Source organism: Camarhynchus parvulus, chromosome 2 (assembly GCF_901933205.1).
Source record: "Camarhynchus parvulus chromosome 2, STF_HiC, whole genome shotgun sequence".
Taxonomy (NCBI): domain Eukaryota; kingdom Metazoa; phylum Chordata; class Aves; order Passeriformes; family Thraupidae; genus Camarhynchus; species Camarhynchus parvulus.
The window spans coordinates 610258-637412 of NC_044572.1; the positions used below are offsets into that span (position 1 = coordinate 610258).

Below are 27155 nucleotides of genomic sequence, written 5' to 3' on the forward strand. Positions count from 1 at the left end.
TGGACACATCCCAGAGATGGCTGTACATCCCAGGGATGGTGTGCTGTCCGCTCGATGAGTGTCATCCAATGCCAGGGTGGCGGATCCGTGGAGTGTAAGGATGATGCCAGCTGTTCATCCCATTAGTCCCCAGGATGGAGCTGTGCATCCCAGGGATGGATGTACATCCCAGGATGGGTACTCCCGGGATGGTCTCCCAGGATGAGCTGTGCATCCCAGGGATGGAGCTGTGCATCCCAGGATGGAGCTGTACATCCCAGGGATGGAGCTGTACATCCCAGGATGGAGCTGTGCTCCCGAGGAGCAACAACCCAGGGCTTCCCCGGATAGCTGCTCCTCTGTACACCCAGTGTGAGGTGCACCCAGGATGGAGCTGTACACAGTATGGCGCTCCCTGGCTTACTCATGACTGTGCTCCCAGATGAGAGAACAACAGATGGGCTGTCCAAATGAGCTGTACACCCCGGATGGAGCTGTGCTCCCGGATGAGCTGTACACCCAGATGGAGCGTACCCGCTTTCGTTGTACACCAATGACTGTACATCCAGGATATGGGCTGTACCCTGGAGCTGTTCCCGATGGAGCTGTACATCCCAGGGATGGAGCTGTACACCCCAGGATGGAGCTGTACACCCAGGTGGAGCTGTACATCCCAGGGATGGAGCTGCAGAACATCCCACCCACATCCAGGGATGGAGCTGTACACCCCTGTAACCAGGATGGAGCTGTACACCCCAGGATGGAGCTGTACATCCCAGGATGGAGCTTACATCCCAGGATGGAGCTGTACATCCCCCAGGATGGAGCTGTACATCCCAGGGATGGAGCTGTACACCCCAGGATGGAGCTGTACATCCCAGGATGGAGCTGTACATCCCAGGATGGAGCTGTACACCCCAGGATGGAGCTGTACATCCCAGGGATGCAGCCCTGCCTCCGAGGCCACATCCCCCGTGCCAGCTGTGCCCAGCACCTGCTGTGTCTGTGCAGCTGCAGTGTGCAAGGTGACAAATGAAGCTGTCCCCGAGCAGGACCAGGCACTCTGAGTGCCAGCTCCGCTCCCACACCTTCCTCCTCCGGCCTGGAGGAGCCGCTTTAGTTCTTGCGATTTTGCCAAGAGGGCACCAAAGGCCCTTCAGAGAGGTTTGCACCTCCAAGGCTTCGCTCTCATTAACGCGGCTGAGGCAGGGCGGCTCTTTCAGGGTCAGGAGGGCAGGGCTAAGCCCGGAGCGGTGAACAGAGCTCGTCCCTCCCTCGGCTCTTTAACCTGCGCAGGAGGGAGCCCAAAACCGAGCAGCAGAGAGAGGCAGGCCTGCAGGGCACCGAGTGCACCCGGAGCATCCCCCGGGGCAGCGCCCAGGACATCACAGCATCACTGGGAAGGAGCACGGGAATTCCAGGGAGTGGATCCTGGGGGTCGGAGGCTCCCCAGCGGCAGCTGGAGCAGAGCCCAGCGAGGAGATGTCCCTCAGGTCCCTCAGGGCTGATGCTGTGCCTGGAGGTGGCTCCAGCTCTCTGTGGGCTCAGTGACACGGAGCTGGCTGGGCATCCTTGCTCCTGGCACAGGGGGACCACCAGCTCCATCCCAAGGCTGGAATTCTGGGAACAAACCTGGAGGGCTGCTGGCTCTGATGGACACCAGGTTGTTTTTATCAGGCTGCAACTTAAAAAGACAGAAAATGAGAGATTTGGGGGGAAAAAATCCCAATGACCAGCCCTCAGTTTGTCCAGGTGACAGCCAAGGGCTGCTGGAGGGCTCCCTGTGCTGTGGTCCCAGCAGCACCCTGGGGTCCCTGGGGCAGGGGAAATTCCCAGCACAGGCAGCAGGGCAGGAGCTGGTGCAGACAAAGGGGGACAGTGTTACTGGAATGGGCAGTGATGGTCCTGGCACGGCCCTGGCACGGCCCTGGCACGGCCCAGCCCTTGGCAGGTCACCCAGAGCCACCACCAGCCCTGCCTGGGGCACATCTCCTCCTGCTGGGATCTGGGGGATTATCCAGGGTGGGCCCTGGGGTCAGCCCTGCACTGCGGGCTGAGAGAAGGAGCTCCCAGCCCTCCACGTCCTTCCCGTGGAGGTTTCCCGTGACAAAGGCACAGGGATGAAACAGCAGCGAGGGGACAGCGTGCACTCAGCCACCTCAAACTCTCCACGAGCCCCAAGGTGCATTTTGGGCTTTAAATCGGCCAGAAAAGGACAAAATGCAGCTTCTCAGGCAGCTGGGGGGGAGTTGGTATCCGGGGCAGGACGGGGGAGGTTTGGGGATGGACAGAGGCTGTGCCCGGGCCTGCTCCTGCTCCTCAGTGGTGCAAGAACAATCCCGGATCACCTGTCCCCTCCCCACAGGATCCGATTACGGGATGAAGATGCAAACCCCTCCCAGCTGCACGGGCAGGAGGGACAGGGAATGTTCTGGAGCAGGCAGCAGAGCTCACCCTGAGCAGGTAATTCCCTTTGTCCTAAGGACACCTGGGACTGAAGTGACCCCAACAGAGGTTCTGGAGCAGACAGCCAGCTCAGAGCCCTGTCCTAGCTGCTCTACCTGCACCAGGAAACTGAGAACAGCCATAAATTCAGCCCCAAATCCCACTCCCTGCTCCAGCAGCAGCCCCGGCCCCCACCCTGTGCCCAGCCCAGCTGTGGGGATCCAAAACTCCAGGATGGTTTGGCTGGGGTTGGAGGGACCTCAGAGCGCACCCAGTGCCACCCCTGCCATGGCAGGGACACCTCCCACTGTCCCAGGCTGCTCCAGCCTGGCCTTGGGCACTGCCAGGGATCCAGGGGCAGCCACAGCTGCTCTGGGAATTCCATCCCAGCCAGGAATTCCCAATTCCCAATCTCCCAGCCATCCCTGCCCTCTGGCACTGGGAGCCATTCCCTGTGTCCTGTCCCTCCATGCCTTGTCCCCAGTCCCTCTCCAGCTCTCCTGGAGCCCCTCCAGGCCCTGCCAGGGGCTCTGAGCTCTCCCTGGAGCTTCTCCTCTCCAGGGGAACATTCCCAGCTCTCCCAGGCTGGCTCCAGCCCTGCAGCAGCTCCAGCTCCCTGTGCTGCTGGCTCAGGGCTGGGGCAGCTCTGCAGAGGGGCAGAATTCCCATTTCCTGCTGCCCCCACTGGGGATCAGCCCAGGGCATGGGGGGTCTCTGACCACTCCCTTGGCCACCAGCATCCCCAAACTGGACCCCAAAACCCACCCATGGGATCCAAAGCCCATCCAATGGATCCCAAAGCCCATCCAATGGATCCCAAAGCCCACCCATGGGATCCAAAGCCCACCCATGGGATCCAAAGCCCATCCAATGGATCCCAAAGCCCACCCATGGGATCCAAAGCCCATCCAATGGATCCCAAAGCCCACCCATGGGATCCAAAGCCCATCCATGGGATCCAAAGCCCACCCATGGGATCCAAAGCCCACCCATGGGATCCCAAAGCTCATCCATGGGACCCCAAAGCTCATCCATGGGATCCCAAAGCCCATCCCAAGCTCATCCATGGGATCCCAAAGCCCATCCAATGGATCCCAAAGCCCACCCATGGGACCCCAAAGCTCATCCATGGGATCCCAAAGCCCATCCAATGGATCCCAAAGCCCATCCAATGGATCCCAAAGCCCATCCATCCTTCTCTCCTCACTCCAGCCCTGCCCAGCCCGGCCTGGGCAGCTGCGCCAATCGTGAAGATCTGAAGTCTGTAAAAAGAAAACTTCCAAACCTGACATTTATGATTTACCAGTTTCTGTGCATCCTTCAGGAAAATGATCTTCAGGATGAGGAGGAGAAATGACCATTGCTGGGACAGGCCTTGCTGGAATGCAAAGATCCAAGAGCTCCTTCCCTTTTCTTCCTGTCCCCAGCAGGAGCAGCTCCAAGGAGCCCTCAAGAGGATGATGAGGAGACCCCAGCCCTGGAGACCCCCCAGCCTGCCCGAGGAGAATTCCCAGCTGGGAATGTGCCTTTCAGGGCATGCCCTGAACCCAGGGACACAGCTCTATCCCTGGGCTTTTCCCTCGCAGGGAATTCAGGACTGTGGGCATTACAGGATGCCGGAATGGAAGAGGTGCCACGTCTGAGGCAGAGGTTCTCACTGGGCATGGCAGGGGAATGGCTGGAATATCATCCAGACTGGGTTCTGGTTTCAGCTTCATCAGCACCACAAGCCCTGCTGCAGCCTGAGGGGCCCGGGGGGATCACAGGCAAGGGCAGGAGAGGCAGCAGGACTGAACCTGGCAGAGCAGCTGGGGGGACAGCAGTGGGACAGGTGCCCAGCCTGGCACAGCAGAGCCGCCCTTCCAGCGTGACCCAAGTGGGAAGCAGGACCCCAAGAGCAGGGATGCTGTGGGGCTGCTCTGCTGCAGCCCCTCCCTGAGCTCTGTCCCCCAGCACACTCCCAGGGTGGGAAGGGTCTGTGCTTCCCTGTGCCTCCCCCAAGCTCAGGGTTTGTGTCTGCTCCTCTGGAGTTCACACCCAGCCCCAAAACAGCCCAAATCCCACACAGCAACAATTCCCAGCTCTTCCCACGCACAGAGGCAAAGGAGACTTCACAAACTCCACAGGCTTTGTACAAAAACCGCTTTTTTTTGCTTTTATTTCACAAAATTGGGTGGCTGCTGCAGGAATCAAACCGGCCCTATACAGAGATCAGGTGAAAAAGTGGGCACAGGGATTATTTATACAGAAACAAAACAGAGTCCAGGACCCAGGTCCTCGGCAGGATCAGCACTAGGACAGTAAAAAATAGTCTCCACCTGGACCCTGGGAACTGCTCACGCTAAAAACAACCTGAGGTTACTCTAAACTGGACTAAGGGCTGCACCAGAAATCCCACGCTCACCCCAAAGAGCCTGGAGGGGAAGGAAGCCTTGGGACGGGGAATGGGAAGGCCCCTGTGCTGGAAGACCTGGCAAAGCCTGAATTTTTAAATGCTGGAAGCGGTTCTGGAGGTTCCAGAGGTTTTGGGAGCCTCTCTCCAGCCCAACCTGGACAAAAGCCACCCCTGAAGTCAAGGAGCAGCGTCCAGACCCCTCAGCAGGGAAACCCCAAACGCTCCTGGGCCAGGAGAGGGCAGAGAACCTGAAGCATGAGCAGAAAAGGACTTTTTGCAGGACTTTTCCCCAGGTTTTGGCAGCCTGGAGCTGTGCAGCAGCAGCTCTGCAGTGCTCCCAGACCTGCGTGCTGCAGCTGCTCCCCTCCCCACCCCTGCAGCTGCCCTGGGGTGACAGGAGCTGTCCCAGCTGCTGCCCTGGCCGTCCAGAGGTAGTTCTGCCATTCCCATCCCAGCCATCCCAGCCCAATCCCAAATTCTAGCACTTCTTCGCTACCTACTTTAATTTTTTTTTTTTGTTTGTTTTCTCCATTTTAAAAAGTACAAAGTATATGCTCCAAAAAGGGACTAAAAATGGGGGGGTTATTCCTCAGTTGGCTACTGCACCAAACTACTCAGGGAAGGTCCAACTACCACCTCCAAAGGCAAAGGAAAGGTAAAAACTGGAGCAAGAGAACTCCTACCATCGAGTGGTTTTATTCCGATTGATTCACTCCTGGTTTCACTGCCATGGGTCAATATTTCCTGTAATAAGTTAGAGGCAGCTGTGGCTGCAGCCACCAGGAATCCCTGCAGGCACAGCTGCTGGGCTGTGCCTCTCCTGCTCTGCCCCAAGCTCTGGTTTGGCCTCTCCTCTCGGTGCTCTGCTGTGCCCAGAGACCCCAGAACACCCAATCCCCCGGGGTGGGCACGTCCTAAAGCTCAGCTCCTGCCCTACAACCCGGACTGCTCCACCCTGCAGGAGAAGCCCAAAGCACCAAGAGGAAGGAAACCAGCGTGGAGCTCTGCAAGGCGAGCAGGCCAAGGGGCAAAGGACTTCCCAGCAGCAACGTGGAGGCAACTCCTGGCAGCCCCACCTGCAGCCTTCCCTGGGGACACCGAGCTCTGGGGGCTGCAGGGGGACAGGGGACACCAACCGTGCCACCAACCGTGCCCACGGCCGGGAGGGGAGGGGACACCTCCCCAGGAACAGAAGGGAACTGAGGAATTCTCTGTTGGTCACCACTCCGCTGCTGAGGAAGCTCCTCCTCCTCCTCCTCCTCCTCCTCCTCCTCCTCCTCCGGGGCTGCCTTAGGGAGCGGCGGCGGCCGGGGCCCCGGCCGGGGGGGGGGTCACTCCTTCCGCGGGGGGCGGGGGCTGCGCCGGGCCGGGGTCTGCGGGACACAACCGGACAGTCAGGGACAGGGGGGGACACAACGGGACAGGGAGGGACAGCAGGAGAACTGCAGGAGGGGCTGGACACAGAGAAGGGACATAGCGGGGACAGTGAGGGACAGTGGGGGACAGCAGGAGGGGCTGGACACAGAGAAAGGACACAACGCCCGCGTGTCCCCAGGCCATGGGACAGACAGTCTGTCCAAGGGCAATTCTTGCAGCCAGGACCCAGGAATGGCTCCTGAAGCTCTGCTGCACCTTCAGTTTGCTCTTCCACCACCCAGCACCGCATGGACTTGGTGAAAGAGCAAAAAACTCCCGTATTTTTATGGACAAGATGCTGGGGATGCAGCTCAGCAGCTGGCAAACCCATGCCAAGCAACTTGCAGAGCTGGAATTGGCACCTCTCACCTGCCAGCTCTGTGTCGAGCCCAAATTACAGCTCTTCTCTGTTTAAAACAGATGGAACAATGGGTTTGGTAGCAACAGAGGCTGCTCCTCCCTCTGAAGGATGGATGTAGGTTAAAGCAGAGCAATCCACGGATGCAGAGAGGAGGGGAGGAAGGAGGGTACAAAGGGCCAGCCCCGTGCCCACAGAGGAGATGCTAATGGAACATGACTGACTTGTTTAGTAGGGGAGGAAAAAAGGAGAAATGAAGGGAAGGGAAGAGAGCAAACAGGAATACAACCTGACACAAGACATTCCCAGCGGTAAAGGCTCGGGGAAAAGGAGGGAAAAGTAAGGCTGGGGAGCAGAGAACAGGAGCAGTGCCCAAGCAGAAATAGCACAGAGCTCTCCTGCTGGGGCTGGGAACGCCCCTGAGCCACAGCTCACAGCAGCTCCTGCTGCTCAAGCCAGAATCTAAAGGGCTTTTCCCAATTATTTTTTGGGAGAGGCGCTACAAGTGATGGCAATTCCTGCTCGTCTGGTGAGAACCACACTGAGCATTTTGGGGTGACGATTGCTGAGCAGCAGCTGGGCCAGGCTGCAATTAATAATGGCAAATTTATTGAGGAATTCCTGATGGAGAATTCCTCAGTCACTCCTCCCTGTGCCAGCTTGTCTGCTGCCTTCTGGGCTTGGCCACACTCTCACTCTCATTCAAGCAACTCCCACACCATGGCTCCTGATCCAGCTGCTTTTTTGGCTGCCATAAATCAACTTCATTTTTGGAGGTACTGATTTTATACTGGGAATGTTCTTTACATGGTTTATCCTCTCCTTCTTCCTAATCATGATTTCCATGGTCCAGTTCCAGGGTGCCAAGTTTTCAGTATGGAATTATTGAACTGGATCCTTCTCTGACCTCAGCTATTTAGAAATTACAGTTAATTCCTGACCCTCCACTAAAGTCAGGAGAGGCTTTTGATCATCACCACCAAGCCTCTGTATGGTTATAAATAAAATAAGGGCTGTTATAAATAAAATAAATGACAATGGGATGTGTTGGGATGCCCAGAGGGCTGAGGAGCACTTAAAGCTTCCAGCACATCCCTGGCAGCACTCTGGGGCTGGCAGCATGCTCAGATCCTGCTATTCCCAGGAAACAGGGGTTTGTAGGGCAGGGGAGCCCAGGACCATCCCAGTGTGCTCAGATCCCACTATTCCCACAGGAACCAGGGTGTTTGCAGGGCAGGGGAGCCCAGGATTATCAGGATTACCCCTGTCAGGCTGCACTTACACATTCCATTGGGGGCAGCTGGGGGGTTTGCAGGGCAGGGGAGCCCAGGATTATCCATGCCATGCCATCCCACCCCTGTCAGGCTGCACTTACACATTCCGTTGGGGGCAGCTGGGGGGTTTGCAGGGCAGGGGAGCCCAGGATTATCTATCCCATCCCACCCCTGTCAGGCTGCACTTACACATTCCGTTGGGGGCAGCCAGCGGCACTCGCGGCCCCAGCAGGTTCCCGGCCATCGGGGCCATCCCGGGCGGGGCCGCCCCGCCGCCGCCGTGGATGCTGGCAGGGATCATCCGGCCCGGCAGGGGCTGGCCCGGCAGCAGGGAGCCGGGCAGCTGGCCTGCAGGGAGGGACAGACGCCTGAGGCCGGGCAGGCACAGGCAGCAGCGCTGGCGGTGCTCCACACCCCTGGGAACAGGGCTTCAGCAGGAGACACCAGGCCTGGAGACACCCCCAGCCTACCCAAGGGGGAATTCCCTTCTCACCCCCCAGCACACCCCCAGGAAATGCATTCTGACCCCCAGGAAATGCATTCTGACCCCCAGCACACCCCAGGAAATGCCTTCAGACCCCAGCACACCCCCAGGCAGGGCCAGGGGCACCTGGAAGCTCTCCACAAGGGAGAAGTGGGAGACAGCACAGGCAAAGCCAGTGCTGGCACTGCAGGCAGGAAGGGCATCCCCAGAATCCAGGTAGTGGGAAGCAAATGCAGTAACAAGGCATCAGAGGAAGAGCCTGATGGAAAGGAGCAGCCATGAAGCCTCCTCATGGATAAATTTGGTGGGAGAACTGAAATCATACAGTTAGAACTGGGCTGCACAGGAATCCCTACCACGATTCCCTGCTTTGCTGGGAGGGAGGATTCAAGGCCCCTCCTCACAAACCAGCTCTGTGGGAGACCTCCCTGTTCCAGGCAAGGAACAGGTTTCCCATGCTTTAAAACCTCACTTGAGGGATGGTTTGGCACAATCCAATTCCATTTCCTTCATCCCACTTGCATGGAGGGACAGTATTTTAATGAGACAGGGATGGGAGCAGCTCCTTCCCCCTAACCCCAGGCAAAGGGGGAAGGAGCTGAGAGCCAAAGGGGCTCCAGGAGAGCTGGAGAGGGACTTGGGACATGGGACAGGACCCAGGGAATGGCTTCTCACTGCCAGAGGAATGGGATATTGGGAAAATCATCCAGTTCCAAGCTCCCAAAGACTCAGAGGCTTTGCAGCAGGAGATATTCACAGCTACAAGGGGTGTCATTCACTGGCAAAATAAAGGGAATAAAAATATAAAAACTGGAACAATACAGCTGTGTTTGAGAGGCCCAGGAAAGGTGGGAACTGAGAAATTCCCAGCCTGGGAGCTGCCACCTGACAGGAGCCTCAATAATTTGGCCATCCCTGAACACCACAGGCCTACGAGATCCTCTCTCACTAATGAAGTCATTAATATTAAAATGCCTCTTCTGAAACACCTGAAGCTGAATCAGACTTTACTACACACCGAGTGGCTTCAGTGAAACTCCAGCACTGGGCAACAATTCCTTCAGGGAAAGGCTGCCAAACCCACAGGGACGTGAAGATTCAAGGATGTTTTATATGCAAATCAGCCCCAGCTGAGCTAAAACCACCACTGCACAGAAACTAAATCTACTTCATAAAGTGTCTTTTCTTCACAAATGCAAAGTGTGCCCCATCCCTGGCAGTGTCCAGGGCTTGGAGCAGCCTGGGACAGTGGGAAGTGTCCCTGCCATGGCAGGGGTGGCACTGGATGATCCTTAAGGTCTCTTCCAACCCAAATCAACCCCAAATGTCCCAGCAATGCTCACTGGGAAGCTCCCTCCTCCCTGGGCCATGGAGTGTCCTGAGCTTTTTTCCCTGTTAAACCTTGGAGGTTTAAAACCAAGCAGCTGAAGCTGAAGTTGTGCAGAAGCTGAGAAGCTCCTCTGTGTGGGGCTCTGGCCACCCATGTTTTCCCTTCCTGACACAGAATGCAACACTTCTCTCAAAATTAGCTGAAGGAGCTGGCAGAGGAACAAGCCCATCCCATCCCAGCTCCAAAACACCCAAGTGAGAGCAGCCAGGCACTGGCCCCATCCTGAGTGGGATTAACCAGGGGAAACCACTGCTGCCACCACAGCACAAGCACAGCCCTGCTCCCACAGAGATGTTCTCCGTTTTTTCCAAGAGAAAGCGCTCCAAGACAGCGGCTCAAGCAGAAAATGTGCAAGTGTGACCTACATAGGGGGGAGAGCTGAGGAGCAGCAGCTGCAGGAAGAGATCCAGCCCAAAGGTTCAACACAACGAGATTTAACTGACTGGAAACCCCTCACACAGAGGGGCAGGGCACGTTCACCTTCCCCTGCTGCCAGTGCAGCTCCACAGCCCAGGGAAACGGGCAGGAGCTGCCTTCAGAGGCTCTCCAAGGTATTTATCTCCATTAAAAAGCCTCTCCCTCTATTAAATCAGCACTTGAGGAGCACTGGGCTGATAAGCAGCCAGAGGGGTTTTGTTTTGATGCATGAGGCTTGGAGCAGATCCAAATCCTGCAGCACCTCTCCCTGCCCAGCCTGTGGACACAGCCAGGGCTCCGTGCAGCATGGCCTTGGCAGGGCATGGAGCAGCTCTGGGATGAGCCTGGCTGACACCCTGCCCTGCTGCTGCTGAGGAGCTGCTTCCCAGCCCTGACACGGGAGAGGCAGAGAGCAGCTCCAGGGAATGCCTGCTGGCATCCCAAGGTGTGCTCCTTCCCACTGGGAACAGCTTCCACAGGCTCTGGCAATCCTGGAATGGCGGGGGTTGGAAAGGACCCTAAAGCTGATCCCATCCCACCCCTGCCATGGGCAGGGATATTCCAACAGCAAATCCACCCTTCCCTCCCCCCTCCCCAGGCATGCAGTGTGAATAATTAACCACAACAACTCACTGAGCCTCGTGTCTGGGGAAGGAGAGGCAGAGTTTCCACTTCACTGGCACCAGAATTTCTGTTCCTGCCCCTCCCTCCAGAGCCAGCCCTGCTTGGGGCACCATTCCCAGGGCACCATTCCCAGCCCCTCTGGGGCACCATTCCCAGGGGCACCATTCCCTGGGCACCATTCCCAGGGCACCATTCCCCACCCCTCTGGGGCACCATTCCCTGGGCACCATTCCCAGCCCCTCTGGGGCACCATTCCCAGGGGCACCATTCCCTGGGCACCATTCCCAGCCCCTCTGGGGCACCATTCCCTGGGCACCATTCCCAGGGGCATCATGCCCTGGGCACCATTCCCAGCCTCCCTGGAGGCACGTAGGAGACACTGGAGCATCTCTGGGGAGCTGCTGCTGTCCCCCTCCCGAGGGAAGGATCCTGCACCCAACATCCCAAGGAAAGGATCCTGCACCCAACATCCCAAAGAAAGGATCCTGCACCCAACATCCCAAAGAAAGGATCCTGCACCCAACATCCCAAAGAAAGGATCCTGCACCCAACATCCCAAAGAAAGGATCCTGCACCCAACATCCCAAGGAAAGGATCCTGCACCCAACATCCCAAGGAAAGGATCCTGTACCCAACATCCCGAGGAAAGGATCCTGCACCCAACACCCCAGGGAGATGTCAGCCCTCAGGAGAGGAGGGCAGGGCAGTGCTGGTCCCTCCAGAGGAGCTGCTGTCCTGGGGTCACCCTGACTGACTGCTTGAGGCCAGGAATTCTGTAATGTGTCAGGTATTTACTGCTTCTGTTCACTCTCCAGCCCCAAGCAGCCCAACTGCAGCAGAGGGAGCCCAAGGTGGTGTCAGTGTTGCTGTGTCACCAACCACCCTGACAGCTCCAATCCCAAATTACACCCTGCTTACAAGGCCATGGATCAGCTCCAGCCCCTTTCACCACCCCCTGACTGGAATCTCCTTTCATCCCACTGCTCTCTGCACCTCCCCAGCAAGCTCTGCACATCTGATGGAGAAATGGGAAGCACTGACAGCTGACAGGGAATATTTACCTAAAGGAAGTGAACTCAAAATCCTTTTCTATACCCAAAAAACTCCCTGGAATTATCACCAGTCCAATAAGGAAGCAAATAGCATCCAGTAACTCAATTTAAACCCACAAATAATAAAATGCTCAGCAGCTGAAAAACCCCAAGCCCAAAATTCCTGACAAGGTCCTTTTTATGAGTATTTCAACCATTGACAGAAAAGGAGGTAAAATCGATCAGGGAAAAGGTTATTAAAGTTGCTCATCCAGCTGTGGTGGGAAGTGTATCCTGCCCTCCTCATTCCATTTCTGCCTTAGGTCAGAAATTATTTACCAGCTGAAAATCCCACCTGAAGGAAGAGTTAACAATGACAGCTACTAATTCCCAGCTATCTCTTCCTCCAAGGATTTCCAGAAGTTTCTCCCATTCCACACCATGGGTATCACCAGAACCAGTTCTCATCCCATTGATCACCAGCCCAGAGCTTGAAGAGAAATCAATGCAGTGCCCAACATGGTACCATGGGAAGAAACTCTGAATTTGATTTCCTATTGCAAGGACAAGGGGCAGCTTTTCACAGTGAAACTGGAACCCAACTTTGTTTTCCTGTTCTAAAAGTTTTCATTCCAGGGCAAAGGGGAGAACAAAATAAGCTCAGGGAAAATGAATTCTATGGTGCAGCAGAGCCAGACACGGCCATGCCAAGGAGAAGTGGGTGACCCTTGGCTGGAGATGTTCTCCAGATGGGTCCAGCACTGGAGAAGTTCTCCACCACCACATCCAGACTCACACCTGAGCTAAAATCCAGACTTCCGGGAAAAGCCTCACTTTTAACTTTCAGGTAACAGCTTGACTTCACTGCTTCTGCCCCTGAGCAGGGATTTATCCTCCTCTCTTCCCTCTCCAATCCTTTCCTCCCTTTGCTTCCCACCATCCCTTCAGCGGCTGCTGAGCTCAGAAACCTGTCAGGAACCACCACTGCGCACCAAGGTGAGGTCTGCAGTGAAACCTGGCAGGTATTCCCAGCCCAGCTGCTCCATGGTGCCCCTGGATCACTCTCAGGGGTTTGGGGGTTTCTCCTCCCCATCCCTGGCAGTGCCCAAGGCCAGGCTGGAGGGGCTTGGAGCAGCCTGGGACAGTGAAGGTGTCCCTGCCATGGCAGGGGTGGCACTGGGTGATTTTCAAGGTCCATCTGCTCAGATCACCCATGATAAAACAACTCTAAGGAAATACAAATAACCAAAAAACATCTGGAAGTGCTTGGGGCAGCTTCATATTTCACTTTCCTTTAGCGCTTGACTGTCCCAGGCAGGGAACTCCCAGCCCTGCTGGACAATTGCTCTGGGGCTGATGAGCCCCTGAAGGAGAAAAGTGTTTTCTTGCGGCTGGAAGGAATTTCTGCTGCTGGTGCCCACTGCCCTGCCACTCCCCCACTCCTGACTTTTGGGGTCCCCCCTCCATAAGACACCTCCTCCCCACACCTGGAACAGGGGTGGGAGCTCCACAATGAAGCTGCAGAACGTGCAGGGCTCACCTTTGCAGCAAACTGTGTGTGACAGTGTGTCTGACACTATAAACCAGTAACCCAGAGCACCCAGGGGCCTCTGGGCAGCCCCCCTCCCTCTGGGCTCACTCCTCAGGCTCAGGGCAGCAATTCCCTGCTCCCAGCTCTTACCTGGCTGAGGTGGGTGAGGAGGTGGCATCTGGTGGTGCATCATGGGGTAGGGTGGGGGCTGCTGGTGGGGCAGCAGCCCTGGGTGTGCTGGTGCCCCCAGGGGGGTGATGCCAGGCCCGCTGGGGTGCTGGTGGGGCTGCTGGGGGTTCTGGCTGTGCTGCTGCTCCATTTGCTGGCGAGCCCTCAACTCGGCGTACTTGAGCTGCTCCATGTGGAAGTTCTGCCTCTCGGTCAGCAGCTGCTGCCTCTGCTGCTCCAGCTGTGCCAGGACAGAGGGCAGAGGTCAATAATGAGTTAGCAATGGTCCATTTCCAGCTGTGCTGCTGCCTCTGCTGCTCCAGCTGTGCCAGGACAGAGGGCAGAGCTGAGTTAGCAATGATGCATTTCAAACATCCCCTGCCCATCAGTGGGTTGGGTTGGGTTGGAAGAAGCCTCTCATCCCAACCCCACCAAACCCAAAGGAACTGCTGTCCTGTGGATGTTTGCAGCAGGTTCTGGGAAAGGCTCTGGAGCTTTTTCTAGCTGGGACACATGAACTCACCTCGTTCTGTCCTAAAAGCTCTGAGCAGCACAGCTCATTACTCACTGAGCTCTGCACTGAGAACTCAGCCCTGGCACAGCTCTGCAAGAAACTGGGGGTTTTCCTCTCCATCTTCTGCACGTTGGGATGAGGGAGAGCAGGAACCTCAGGGGATTTTCTAGGGAAGCCTGAGGCAGAAGGTGTGTGCAGCTGCAGGAGCTCAGGGATCACAGGCAGGATCCTTCTCCACCCTCTGAGTGCAGGAATTGGATGTCACAGCAGCCAGACACAGATTTGCACCATTAAGAGCTTTATGTAAAAAACTCATGTCATTTAGGCCAATGAACATCAAATAGGCTGCTTTGATTAATTATGAAGTCACATAGAGAGTGAGACCTGAGCAACCCGGCCTAGGGAAGGTGCCCCTGCCCTGGGTGGAACCGGATGATCCAGAAGATCCTTCCAACCCAAACCAGCCTGAGATTCCATGGAAAGACAAAAAAACCCACAGAAAGCATTTCCTACCACTGGGCATCTCTATGATGGGTCGGGGCCCTGGTGAAGGAAGTGATGTTTGACTTATTTCAGGAATACTGACCCTTTCCCACGTGATTACATTAATATATACAATAATATATCGTTATACCCGTGGCCAGCCAGACCCGGGGCTGCGTGACTCGTGTACAAACACTGAAGCAGCGCTTTCAGGTAGGCTCCACAGCTCAGCTGAAAAGCAGGTTGCCAAGGAGACTCTCACCTAGCAGGAGTTCTCCAAAAATCCCAAAGCTGCCTCGGTAGCGGCGCTGGCAGGCTGGCTGCTGACGAGGCAGGCAGGGCAGGGGAAGGCAGCTCACAGAGGCGCCTTTGAGCGGCCCCAGCTGGGCCGAGCTCATGAATTAAACATGAGCCGGCCGGGGGAGCTGCTCCCGGCCACAATGGCATCATTCACGCTGCCCTGGCTCCTTTCTGCTCTCATCTGCTGAGGGAAGCACCCGATAAATCCACCCCACCGGGGAAATGGGGTGTGTGGGGAAACATTCCCGAGGTGGCAGACAGCTGGGAGAGGAATTCCTGCAAATGACCCCAAACAAAGGCTCAGGCAACGCTTTTTTGTTCCTTTGAGACCCTTTTGTGGCCCTGCTTTGCTCTCTTCGTGGCACCCCATACTGTCACAGTTTAAGAGTCTTTACAAGGATGCCCAAACAGCAGCCAGTGCCTGAAAATTCACATTGGAGGAGGAAAAGCAGGGAAAACTTCCCTTCTACACAATCCCTGTGCTTGGGATGAGGAAAGGCAGTTAGAGTAAAAAAAAGGCACAGAAAGACAAGTTATAACGTGAGCTGGGGCTAAAGCTGAGCCAAGCTCCAGCTTGGGCTCTAGTGCAGACCCAAGCCCTGGCTCTGCAGCAGGCTCTGCCCCACCTCAGACACAGCCCCCAGCTATTCCCCCAGACTGGCACTAAAACAACTTCTTTAAATAACACATTTCCAGTGGGAACTCCATCAGGGACCTGCAGCTGCTCTCCCACCTCACACACTCCTGCAGGAATGGGGCAGCAGCAAGGCTGAGAGCCTTCACCGAGGTCAGCTGTGCCCAGAACCCCGAGTGCCTGGGCTGGGAGGGTGTGGATGTCACCAGGGCAGCCCCTGGCAGGGCAGGGTCCCCTGGGCTGTGCCCAGGTGCGTCTGGGATGTCTCCAGAGAGGAGACTCCAGCCCCCCTGGGCAGCTGTTGCAGGGCTCTGCCCCTGCATGGACAGAGGCTGTTCCTGCTGCTGGGCTGGAACTGTTGTGGTTTGGTTTGTGCCACTGCCCCTTGTGCTGTCACTGAGCAGAGCCTGGCACCTTCTCCTGGCACCCAGTTTGAGAGATTTGTGTGCATTGATGGGATCCCCTGGGAGCCTTCCCTCCTCCAGGCTGAGCAGGCCCAGCTCCTGCAGTCCCTGCTCATCAGAGATGCCCCAGAGCCCTGAACATCTCTGTGGCCCCTGCTGGACCCTCTCCTGCAGAGCCTCTCCACAAAAGCCCGCAGAGGAAACCAGCTGCAATTCAGGGAGGTGGTTCTGGGTGTCACAGCTGACAATGCCAATATCCAACATCCCTTTCTGTGCTGCACCAGGAGGGGCAACCACAAGCCCTTAATGTCCACTCACACAACAAATTAGTGCCACAGTCTCATCTCCAACACAGAGCTTCTTTTCAGGGGGAATTTCCCCATGGAAAGGGTGCTCAGGCTTTGGAAGGGGCTGCCCATCCCTGGAGGTGTCCCAGGAACTCCTGGAGATGGCACTCAGTGCTCTGGGCTGGGTTCAAGGTGTGCACTGGGCACAAGTTGGACTCCATGGGCTGGGAGGGATTTTCCAGCCCAGGGAATTCAGGAATTCCTCCCTGAACAGAACCAGCAAAGCTTCAGGTGCCATTAGTAATTCTGGGTGGGCCAAGCTCCACCAGCAGCCCCTGGTTTCCCACACTCAGCAGTGGCACTGCTGACACTGCTCAGCTCCAACACAAATAAAATAAATGTGTTTTGCCTGAGATGTAACACCCTGCAGGCCGCAGCACTGACTCCTGTCAGCACTCACAGCCCTGCTCCCTCCCTGCCAGGAAAGCCAGGGCAGCAGGAATGACAGGCCCAGGGTGCAGTGGCAGCAAGGAGGCTTTGCTGCTTTAATTATTCCACTAAATATCCACAATGACAGGTGAAAAGAGCGAATTTAACCACCAGGAAGCCAAGGGGAAAATCTGTATGCACATTTTTAAAAAGGGAAATGTCATATGCCTCAAAAGGGAGGAAAAAAAACCCTCCCTGTCACTAATGGAATATATCCCCCAAAGAAAGAATCTGCAGGGAACCTTTCCAAAAGAGCTGGGTCCATTTCCTGAGCTGCCACTCAAACACAGACTGAATGAAACACAGGAGGATGTGGAGCAAACCAGAAATTCCTGCTGACATCCTGCTCCAAGAGAAGTCTACATCTTGTCAGACTCCATCAGTGTGATCAGGGGAACTCTGGATTGGAAAAGGTTCTCCATGGATGTGGCCATGGCATCAGGCCTGGCAGGGCTCAGGGAATGCCTGCAGGATGCTCTTGGTCACCTGGCTCAGTTTTGGGTGCTATGAGGAGCAGGAGTTGGACCTGGCGCCCTTTCCATGAATGCCAAATGGGGCTGCAGTTCCATTAAATTCACACAGAAGGGCAAATGCAGAAATCCCTGCAATTATGAATCAACATAACCCAGTTTGAATCTTCAACCCATCCACAGGAACTGTCTACCCACAACAATGAGTCAGTTACAGAAAAAAGAAATTAAAAACTGATACAAATGAGATTTTGATAAAAAATGAGATTTTGAGTAATCTTTCAAGCAGCTGCAGAGGAAACACTTCTCCAAAGCCTCTAGCACTGCACATGACACAACTGCTGGTAATTCCTGAGTAATCCAGGCCCAGACAGCTCCTCTCCATGTCCTGACTTCACTCCCTTCCCCTCTCCTGAAGCTGCTGCTGCCTTCCCAGCTCAGGCAAATCCATCCTCATCAGCACAAAGTGAGGCTGGCATTCTGAGCATTCCCCTTCCACCAGCACATCCCACTTCCAGGGCTTTCCCAGGAGCTGCTGAGTGCCCCCAAAACCCTGAACTGTGTCCTTGGAACCCCGTGGGTCAGGGGAAAGGCACACAGGGCTGGCTCCCTCCCCCAGGGAAGGGAGGGGTTCACCCCTTTCACTCTTGGCAGGGCAGAGCTGTTCTGAGGTCAGACACAATCCATGTGAAAGGGCCACATGAAGCTCAATTCCACATTCCTGCTCAGTGCAAGGACGAGGAAGCAAAGCCAGATACCCCAGTGTGCTGCTTGTGGACCAGAGAAACACTGGATGGAGCAGGCCAGGGCTCAAATGCCACTGTGGGAGGGAATTGTGGGGTCCAGCTGAAGGAGAGGGACACAAAGGAGAGGAGAGGAGCTGCTGTTTTTCCAGGTGCTGGCACACAGAATTTGCAGGGAGAGATCTGATCCCCAATTGCACTTACTGCCTCTTTCTCCCGGTCCATGATGGTTTCCAGCTCCTCAAAGTGGCGAAGTTTTATCTCCAGCTTCTTCATCTGAGTCTCCACCAGAAGGGCCACCAGGGACTTGATCTTCCTCTCCTCCACAGCTGCCAGGTGCTGGGGATGAAACACAGAGGGTGCTGTGTGACACTGGGCACAGGAAGGGGATCAGCCACCTTCAGCCACCCTGCTCCGCTGCTGGCAGGAAACTGGGAATTCTACATCTTATGCTGGGAACCAGAGGCCCCTGGAAGATGATTAAGGTTTAATCAAATAAACAGGTGTGAAGGTTTCATACAGGAGGTGTGGAGGATGCTCAGAGCAATCCAGCACTGGGCACAGGGAGCCCTTCCAGTGGGAATGCAAATGAGGGAGAAGGAAGGGGTTTGTCAGGGAGGCAGCTGAGGGTCACCCAAAAAGCTCCCAGCAGGACACACACAGGAGGCTGTGACCCAGAATGACCCCAAACCAGGGGGATGGCACTGCCATGTCTTTGCCATTAAAATAGATTTTCTCAAGCAGAAGGCAAATTGATTTTTATAAGGATTAGCTTGGTGCCATTTATATCCACACATAAATAACACCAGAGATCTGTGCATCTATATCTGATCCATGAGGCAGCCATGGAAGTGTTTCACACCCTCAGAGTGCGACAAGGGTGCTCATGATGCCTCTCCCTGCTTCTGTTAAAACCTGAGCTCAGCAGGAGAAGCCCCTGAGTGCAGCGTGGGGGGCTCTGTGCTCCCAGGTGTGTCACAGGACAGGTCCCAGGGCTGGCTGTCCCAGGGAAAGGTGAGGGCTGGGGGGAGCAGGGAACAAGGAGAAGAGCAAACAGACCCCTGCTGAGGGAGCTGGGCGCAAACTGGGACAAACACAGAGCTGGGGGAAAGCAGCATTAGAAACCTCCCTGGAACCCTGAGCAGAATCTGAACTTCTCAAACCCATGGGACACCGTGCCATTGACAATGGTCACCTCCCTGACCCAGCAGCAGTGAGGGAGGGCTCAGTAAATGTGGGCAAAGGCACTCCTGACTCTCTGAAGTGAATTTCAAATCAGGGCTGAGAGAACCACAGTGACCCCAAGCTCATCCAATACCACATCCCTGAGAAATTCCAGCAGCTGTTCCAAAACTGACCAAAGTGCTGCACACAAAATAATGAAACAAAGCTGACAGAACAGGAAATTTCATGTTAAATAACACTGTTCAGTGAAATAAACTTGTTTGTACGAAAATTCAGAGTGAGGGAATCACCTGGGGATACACAGTCCTCTACCAAACATTACACTCTGTTTCACATGTGCAATTTTAATAATGAAATGGGATGGACACCTGAACAAAGCACGTGATTAGGTAAAGAACAGGTCTCCAAATACACCTTGGAAAGGAAATTAGCCCTGAAGTTTTTCCTAGACAGACTGAAAGAGGCTCAGCCTGGCACTACCCAGGGCATTCCATGGGCAAAGGACAAATCCCTACAGCAGCAGCTGAGGAAAATCAGGAGCACAAATTCAGTGGTAATCTGAAATGCCTGATAAACCCATCACTGCACCAGCCTGGAGTCAGAAACGAGCAAGTGATCCTAAAGGGCTTTTCCAACCTAAATGATTCTGTAAAAAAGCACCATGGAATACATGAATGGTTTGGGTTGGAAGGGACCTTGAGGATCATCCCAGTGCCACCCCTGCCATGGCAGGGACACTTCCACTGTCCCAGGCTGCTCCAAGTGTCCAGCCTGGCCTTGGACACTGCCAGGGATGCAGGGGCAGCCACAGCTGCTCTGGGGATTCTATTCTAGGGCCTCCTCACCCTCACAGGGAACAATTCCCAATCTCCCATCCATCCCTGCCCTCTGGCACTGGGAGCCATTCCCTGTGTCCTGTCCCTCCATCCCTTGTCCCCAGTCCCTCTCCAGCTCTCCTGGAGCCCCTCTGGGATCAGCAGCTTCCAGGAATGATCTCTCCAGTCCCAGGCACCTCCAACAGGGATTTGGGGAAGTCACAAGGTCAGTGTTTGGCAGGAGGTGAAACTGGGACCAGAACAGCTCTGGGGAGGGGAAGAGATGGATCAAGAGCAGCAGTTCTGCAGCTCAGTCCCAGCTGGAGCAGAGCAGGAGCCATCAGGGATACTTCTGCACAGAAAGGAAAACCCAGCTCACACTGGGTGTCCATTGAGAGGAAAGTGAGCAGAAGGTACTTAAATTCTAATGCTGTTTGTTCAGAAACCAGAACCTGTGCAAACACATCTCAGTTGTTGGTCTGTATGAAATGCAGAGTCTCACCCTGAACATTCATATTCACCACTCCTCAAACAGCACAACTCAACTTCTGGAAGCCACTGATCCCAAAAGAAAAACAAACAAACAAACAAACAAAAACCAATAACAAGGGAAAAAATCCCAAACAAACCCCTCATTTCAATCCCTTGTCTTTAACCCCCATTGTCACTCAGAATCCAACTGCAACATTGCTCTGATATGAAATCCTAAGGAAAACAGCTTTTCACATGGCCAGGCCCAGAGTTTATGATGAAGAGTTGAATTACTCCCTCAAACAGAGATCACCCAAAGCTCCAATATTGTCTGGCTTTTTAAGGGAGTGGGAAGAGAAATCCCTGCTGAACCTGAATTCTACTCTGAAGTGCAACCTCCTAATTACAATACATTACTCCCTGCAATGGGAAGCTGAAGCTCTTGCAGAACATTATTACAGCCATAATGAAAAGTGCCATCAGCCAGGCCCCTGCTCCCTCCAACTCCTCATCTGCAGAAAAATGGAGCAGCAGCTCATTTCACTTGGAGCAAGTGGCCTTCCATAAAACACAGATTAAACCTCATGTCTCCTCACACAGATACAGGTTTGTCCAACTGGGCTGAGGATATCTGTGAGTCTGATGAACTGAGAGCCAATCTGGGCTCTGCACTTCACCAAAATATTGAACCTCAGCTTTGCTGCAGTTTGGGATTTTAATGGACAAGGAGCTGTGTGCCATGAGGGATTTTACAGCCTGGTTTGAAAGGTAAGAACTAAAACATCCCCCATCTCCTGGGTTCAGAAGGAGGGACTGCACAGGACATCACCCACCAGCCTGGGGGATGCAGCTGGGGAAGAAGTCTGAAGTTAAAGAGTCAAAGATCAGAGTGGAAAAGTTAATAGAACACACAACACCTCATTCAATCCAAGAAAATCCATCAGGAATAATCATCCAAGCCTTGCTCTTGGTTTTATAAAGCAGGTGCAATGTGATACTGAATCCAAGAGTGATTTAAAAACCCAAATTAAAACTTGAATCCAGAGGAATTTGTAAAGAGAAAACAGATTTGAGAAAGATACTCTAAAAGCAATGAAAGCAGTGTGGTTCCTGCAAAAGGAAAGGCAAGACAACGTGCAATTAGTAATTGCAGGGTAAAGAAAAGCTGATTCAACACAGCTCGTTAGAGACCACACACAAACAGGAGTTAAGAGGACACACCAACGTGCTTTTAACACAACACAGGGTCATTAAGGTGTCTGAAAGCTGCAGTGCCAGGAGTGAACATCCCCCGGTGTCTGCCCCAGCCAGGGCCCAGGGGTTGGAGTGGAGCCCTGGGGCAGCAGGAGAGGCCATCAGAGGGTTTGTGCCCCCCAGCACCACCCGGACCCCCCAGTGGGGATTATTCCTTAGGGATGCTCAACCCGTTCATAATCACCAAGGAGCTGCTTAATTAACCCTGCTCATTATCTCCCCCAGGGGCTCAGGCAGGAGAGATGCAGGCAGCACTGGTGCTCCTGTGAGGTGTCAGGGATCACAGGGTGAGCTCCCAGCTCTGGGAGCCAGGGGCACTCTGCTGCCCCTGGCAGGCAGGCCCAGGCTGCTGGCACAGCACCAACCTTGGCTTTGGTGGCAGCAGAGGCCAAGGCAGCAGCTGCAGCTGTGGCCACGTTTCCTTCCGAGATCTCGTGCTCCACTTTCTTCTTCCCAGCCTCAGCCTCTTTGTCCTTGCTGCCATCAACGTTCTCCTTGTTCTCCTCTGCCTCCTTTTCCTCTGCAAGACACCCAGCCCAGGCTGTTACACGTGTTCCCAGCATGGCACCACACTAATTAGTCAGGCACTAATTAACTCATCCCCAGCTCCAGCACTGCTCCCCATCCAAATGCTGACAGGGGAACCCCAGTTTGAGAGGATCTGATCCAACAAATGGGGCAACTTTAGATGCTTTTCATTCCCATCCTCTCAGTTCAGCACCTGCCATCAGCTCCCCCTCATCATTTCCACATCAACTCCATCAAATCCAAGCACTCCTTATTCTACACGGTGTTAAAATCCTGAATCCTGGATTGCAGGAAAAAAGCAATATATCCATTCCCATCCCTGGCAGTGCCCCAGGCCAGGCTGGGCAGGGCTGGGAGCAGCCTGGGATGGTGGGAGGTGTCCCTGCCATGGCAGGGGGGGCACTGGGTGGGTTTAAGGTCCCTTCCAACCCAAACCATTCCATGATTTTATGAGACACAGGGGAAATGTCAAAAAGAATAAGGTTTTATGTAGATGTTGTTACTCTTCAGCCTGTCAAAATCCAGGCTCTGCATCACTTCCCAGGGAAACTCAGCTGAAATATTAACTTCCAGTAGGAAAAATGAGCAGAGAATCCCAGAATGGTTGGGTTGGAAGGGACCTTAAACCCATCCAGTGCCACCAGAAACACCTTCCGCTGTCCCAGGCTGCTCCCAGCCCTGTCCAGCCTTAAACACCTCCAGCAGTTCCACTTCTTTGCATCCCAAATGATCAAATGATCTGGAATCTGGGCAAACCCCCCCATTTCTATGACCACAGGCATTTGGGGGCTGCAGCTCCTCCCCCATGCCCAGGGCTGGGGAGCTCAGGGAGGGATTTGGTGCCCGAGCTCTGCAGGGAGGCTCAGTGGCACCTCTGTGAGCACAGAGCAGCTCTGGGAACGTTCCCAGCCCTCTGGGGAGGAGCTGAGCAGGGGCAGCTCTCCTCACCTGTCTTGGGCTCTGCAGCCCCCTCGCTCTCGGGCTCCTTGTCCACGTTCCGCTCGCTCTCCCCTTCCGGAACCTTCTCCCCCTCCTCAGGCTCACTCTCGGCTTTGCTCTCCACCTGGAGGAGATGGGAGGGTGGGACAGGGGCAGGGAGACAAGGCACTCACTGTTAACTCTGGGCATGGCTTCCCAGGAATTCCTTACCACACTTGGAAGGGTTACATTTTCAAGGGTGGCTGCTGCCTGAGCCAAATGTGACAGACAAACCCAAATGTGAATAAAAGTAAATGTAAACTGGGCCAAGAACAGTGACCCAGGCCAAGCTGGGTTACTCTGTGGGCACAAAAACTCCTGAACTAAGGTCACAGAATCATGGGATGTCTGGGAACATGCAGATTTCCAAGCCTAGAGTGAGTGTTCCCCACTTTTCTCTGCCCAAATGTCCCTGTTGATCAGGGAGGCAGAGGAACTATCTGAAAACAGAGTGGGAAATAACCCCAAGGCTGCACTGATCAGCCCCAATTAGTCTGAACTCCTCATCTGCTGAAGGAGGCAACAAGAAATATCTCCTGTTGCTGCAGATTCCAGAAAAAGCCACTTCCATCTACTTGTCAGGAATGTAGCAGGAATTAAATAATAAATAAACAAAAATTTTAAATTTAATTTACATATATAATTAAAATGTTCATTTTATTAAAATACATATTAAACATAATTATATTAATACATAAGCAAATAAAATAGTAATCATTTAAATATTAATTTAGCAGTAACTAAACTGGAATCCTGGAATTCCTGGTTTAATCCCAGCTCATGTCTGAAACACCCACTGCAGTTTGAGGTGCCTGTCTGTGGACACAGCTTATGAAAAAGCCACAAACGTGTTCTTGTGGTCATTATCAACAGGCTGAAGGATAACGATAATTAGTGATCTTTACGGGCAGGGTGGGTCACCCCCAGCATCATAAACACATCCACGCCCAAGGGCCAGCCCAGAATTCCTGTGGGGAGGATTCTCCTAGAGCAGCTCAGCTGGAGGCCCCTCAGGCAGAAAGGGCAGTGAAATAACTGAGAGTGCCCTGAGAGCCCTGGGGGCAGGCATTTGCCCAGAGCCCCCAGGTGAGGGTGCCCCCCTGGTGCAGCTCCAGTCCCAGCTCCCACAGCATCCCCCGTCCCCATTCCCTTCCAGAACCCCCCCGCTGCCCCACTGCTGTCACTCCACACTCCAGCACTGAGCTGGAGCTCTGTGGAGGCTGGGAAGGGCCCCTGTGGGGGCACAGACTGTCACAGCTGGCACCTGTGTCACGGGCACCCCAAAACTCCTGCATTCAGGATTTAAGTGCCAGGAGCCTCCTGCCAGCAGCCCCACACTCACCTTCTCTGCTGGCTGCCCCTCGGCCTCTGTTTCCATCTTCTCCTCCTCAGCTCCATCTGAGAAACAAACAGGGAGGGTTTAGGGTTTTAGGATTGTCCCCACAGCCACTCCCCACAGTCCCTCTCTATTTTGGCTAACCAAAACCTGCTGTTCTCCACCAGTGGCTCCAGCAAAGGGCCAGCACTGAACTGCCACAGCCCAGGCTGCTCCAACCCTGCCCTGGGGCACTTCCATCCCCCCCAGCCCTAAACCAGAGCAGACAAAGCCCAGCTGGTGTTGAAATGAGACCAAGTGAGGACAGAAGAAGGAGTAATAAAGATGAAGATTAAGGAGTCTCTGTTCCAGGTGCTGGATGGGTGCACCTCATAGCAGGAGTGCTGGAAGAGCTGGGAGTGCATCCTGTGTTCAGGACACAGCCCTTGGAAAATCATTGATTGCTTTATAAAACGCTGATTTAAAATGTCCCTGTAATGACAGCTGGTTCTGGAGATCAGGGGACAACAACCAGCCATGGAAACACCATGGAGGTGCCTGGATAATGTTCTAGAATCTAGAATATTTTGTGGGATTGTTTAGAAGTTCAAGAAATCCTAATTTATCCACAGCTCTGCAAGGAGAGACAAGAGGAAGCTCATGGTCCTGGCCAAGGATTTCACAATTTATCTAGAGGCATTAAAGGAGCTTATTTAGATCCTGGACTGGGGTGATGCAGAACTGCTGGTGACAAGCCCTGATCCATCTCTAAGCTTCTGAAGACATCAGCTGGTGCTGGGGGTTCATTTTCAGTAATCCTCATTTTCCTGCTAATTCCTGTGTGCTACACTGAGAAAAACAAGGTACAAAACGTTCTTCTTGAACAGCAACAGCTCTGTAGAGAAATTTTTACACAAGTCCCTTCCATATATAAGAAAAACCAACTAAAATGTCTGACTGAAGGGTAATAGTTTTCCTCTTGGCCTATTTTAAGATGATAAACCCCCTTATCTGAACTATCTGCCACCATAATTCAATTTAGGGAGACTGGGGACGTTCTCCCTCACAGGTTTTATCTCAGAGTTAGGATTTAGTGACCCAATAATGTCACAGGGAAAATCTCGATTAGATTTTGTCAGACAGCTCTTTCAAGCCTGGAAGCAGAGTTCCAAACTGGGCTGGAAAGTGTCATTCCTCCAGGAAAGGGAAGGGCTCACAAAGAAAGCTGGATTCAATCCTTTAAGACAAAAAAGGGGAGACAAAGTGCAGAACATTCTGAGTGTGCCCAGGTTGGTGGAACTCAAACAAAAAAATACTGCATAGAAATACCTAAATTCACATTTTTGGGTGGGGAGGATCATTGAGATCATCCCATTGCCACCTGCCATGGTAGGGACACCTTCCACTGTCCTGGGGTGCCCCAAGCCCCTCCAACCTGGCCTTGGACACTTCAGGGATCCAGGGGCAGCCACAGCTGCTCTGGCCAGGAGATCCCTCCATGGACCATGGGAGCTGCTGAGGGACTGATGCTGCTGCTGCTGTGGAGAAATTCACAGGAGCCCAGGATCCCTGAGGCTGGAAAAGCCCTTCCAGCCCATCAGGTGCACCCTGTCCCCAGCCCAGAGCTCTGAGTGCCACATCCAGTCACTCCGGGGACACCTGCAGGGATGGGCACTCCAAAGCTCCCTGGGCAGATCCAAGGTCTGAGCCCCCTTTCCATGGAGAAATTCCTCCTGGTGTCCCTCCCCTGGCCCAGCCTGAGGCCGTTCCCTCTCGTCCTGTCCCTGTTCCTGGGAGCAGAGCCCGACCCCCCCTGTCAGGTAGGAGCTCCAAACAAACAGGACATCCCAGAAAGACAAACTGCTTCCCAGCCACTCTTCAGGGAGGATTTTCTCAAGGAAAAGCACACAGAGCATCTCCAGGTACCCTCAGATCCTCCTGGGTGTCAGGACACATTGATGGACACCACCCAAACCCAGGTGCTCCTTCCCAAGCCCAGGGCCACCTGGGAAGGAAGGGACCTGTGACACCAAGGTTATTCCAACACCCTGATTTAACTCACTCCTCTGGCCTGGCTGCAGCAGCCCTTGTGAGGTTGAAATGAGGCTGACAGCTTCACACAGGTTGTGGTCAATGGGTTTTGAAAAGTGTGTTCCTGCATCAGCTGCAGAGCCCTGACAGGCAGTGACAGCGTGGCGGCTGCAGCTCCCAGGGCCACCAGGTCCCAGGGTGGGACACAACGGGACAAGGGACAACAGCTTCAATTATCCATTGTCAGTCTAGGGAAATGAGTTTGCCTGGGTGGAAGCAGGTTTGGGCTCTAATCACAGGCTGCTCAAAGGATCCCAGGGTCATTAAGGCTGGAAAAGACCTCCAGGACCATGGAGGCCAAGCTGTGCCTGATCCCCACCTTGTCCCCAGCCCAGAGCACTGAATGCCACATCCTGGGGCACCTCTGCACTCCACCACCTCCCTGGGCAGCCCCTTCTGATAAATTTAACACCCTCTCCGTGAAGAATTCCTCAAAACAGTAGAGTCTGGTAAAACTTAATCCCTAATTCCAAAATGAAAGGATGACACAAAGCCCCAAACACGCCTGACCTCCTGCACAGCCATGGCAGAATTGCCTCTGACCCTGGCACAGACACAAACACAACTGCACTGATTTTCAGATGGGATCTAATGAGCTTAATGAAAATACACCCCAGAGGAATTGATCAGCCAGGGACAAAGGGGAAGCCTCGACTTTAAGCAGAGAGCTCCTGAAATCCCT

At 54.2% G+C, this 27155-nt stretch overlaps 1 protein-coding gene across 2 annotated transcripts in view; it reads right to left on the minus strand.

Annotated features, from left to right (window-relative positions):
* Positions 1–4552: 4552 nt before the first annotated feature.
* The window catches only part of SMARCC1 (SWI/SNF related, matrix associated, actin dependent regulator of chromatin subfamily c member 1), a 65017-nt gene continuing 42414 nt past the window's right edge, over positions 4553–27155 (minus strand). For both annotated transcript variants that reach the window (XM_030971481.1, XM_030971482.1), the window contains 7 exons: positions 24410–24465; positions 23038–23152; positions 21927–22081; positions 18041–18175; positions 13495–13753; positions 8057–8215; positions 4553–6192 (listed from right to left, as the gene is read on the minus strand). In XM_030971481.1, the coding sequence (XP_030827341.1) occupies positions 6110–6192; positions 8057–8215; positions 13495–13753; positions 18041–18175; positions 21927–22081; positions 23038–23152; positions 24410–24465 (962 nt within the window). In that variant the 3' untranslated portion in view covers positions 4553–6109. The remainder of the gene's footprint in view (positions 6193–8056; positions 8216–13494; positions 13754–18040; positions 18176–21926; positions 22082–23037; positions 23153–24409; positions 24466–27155) is intronic.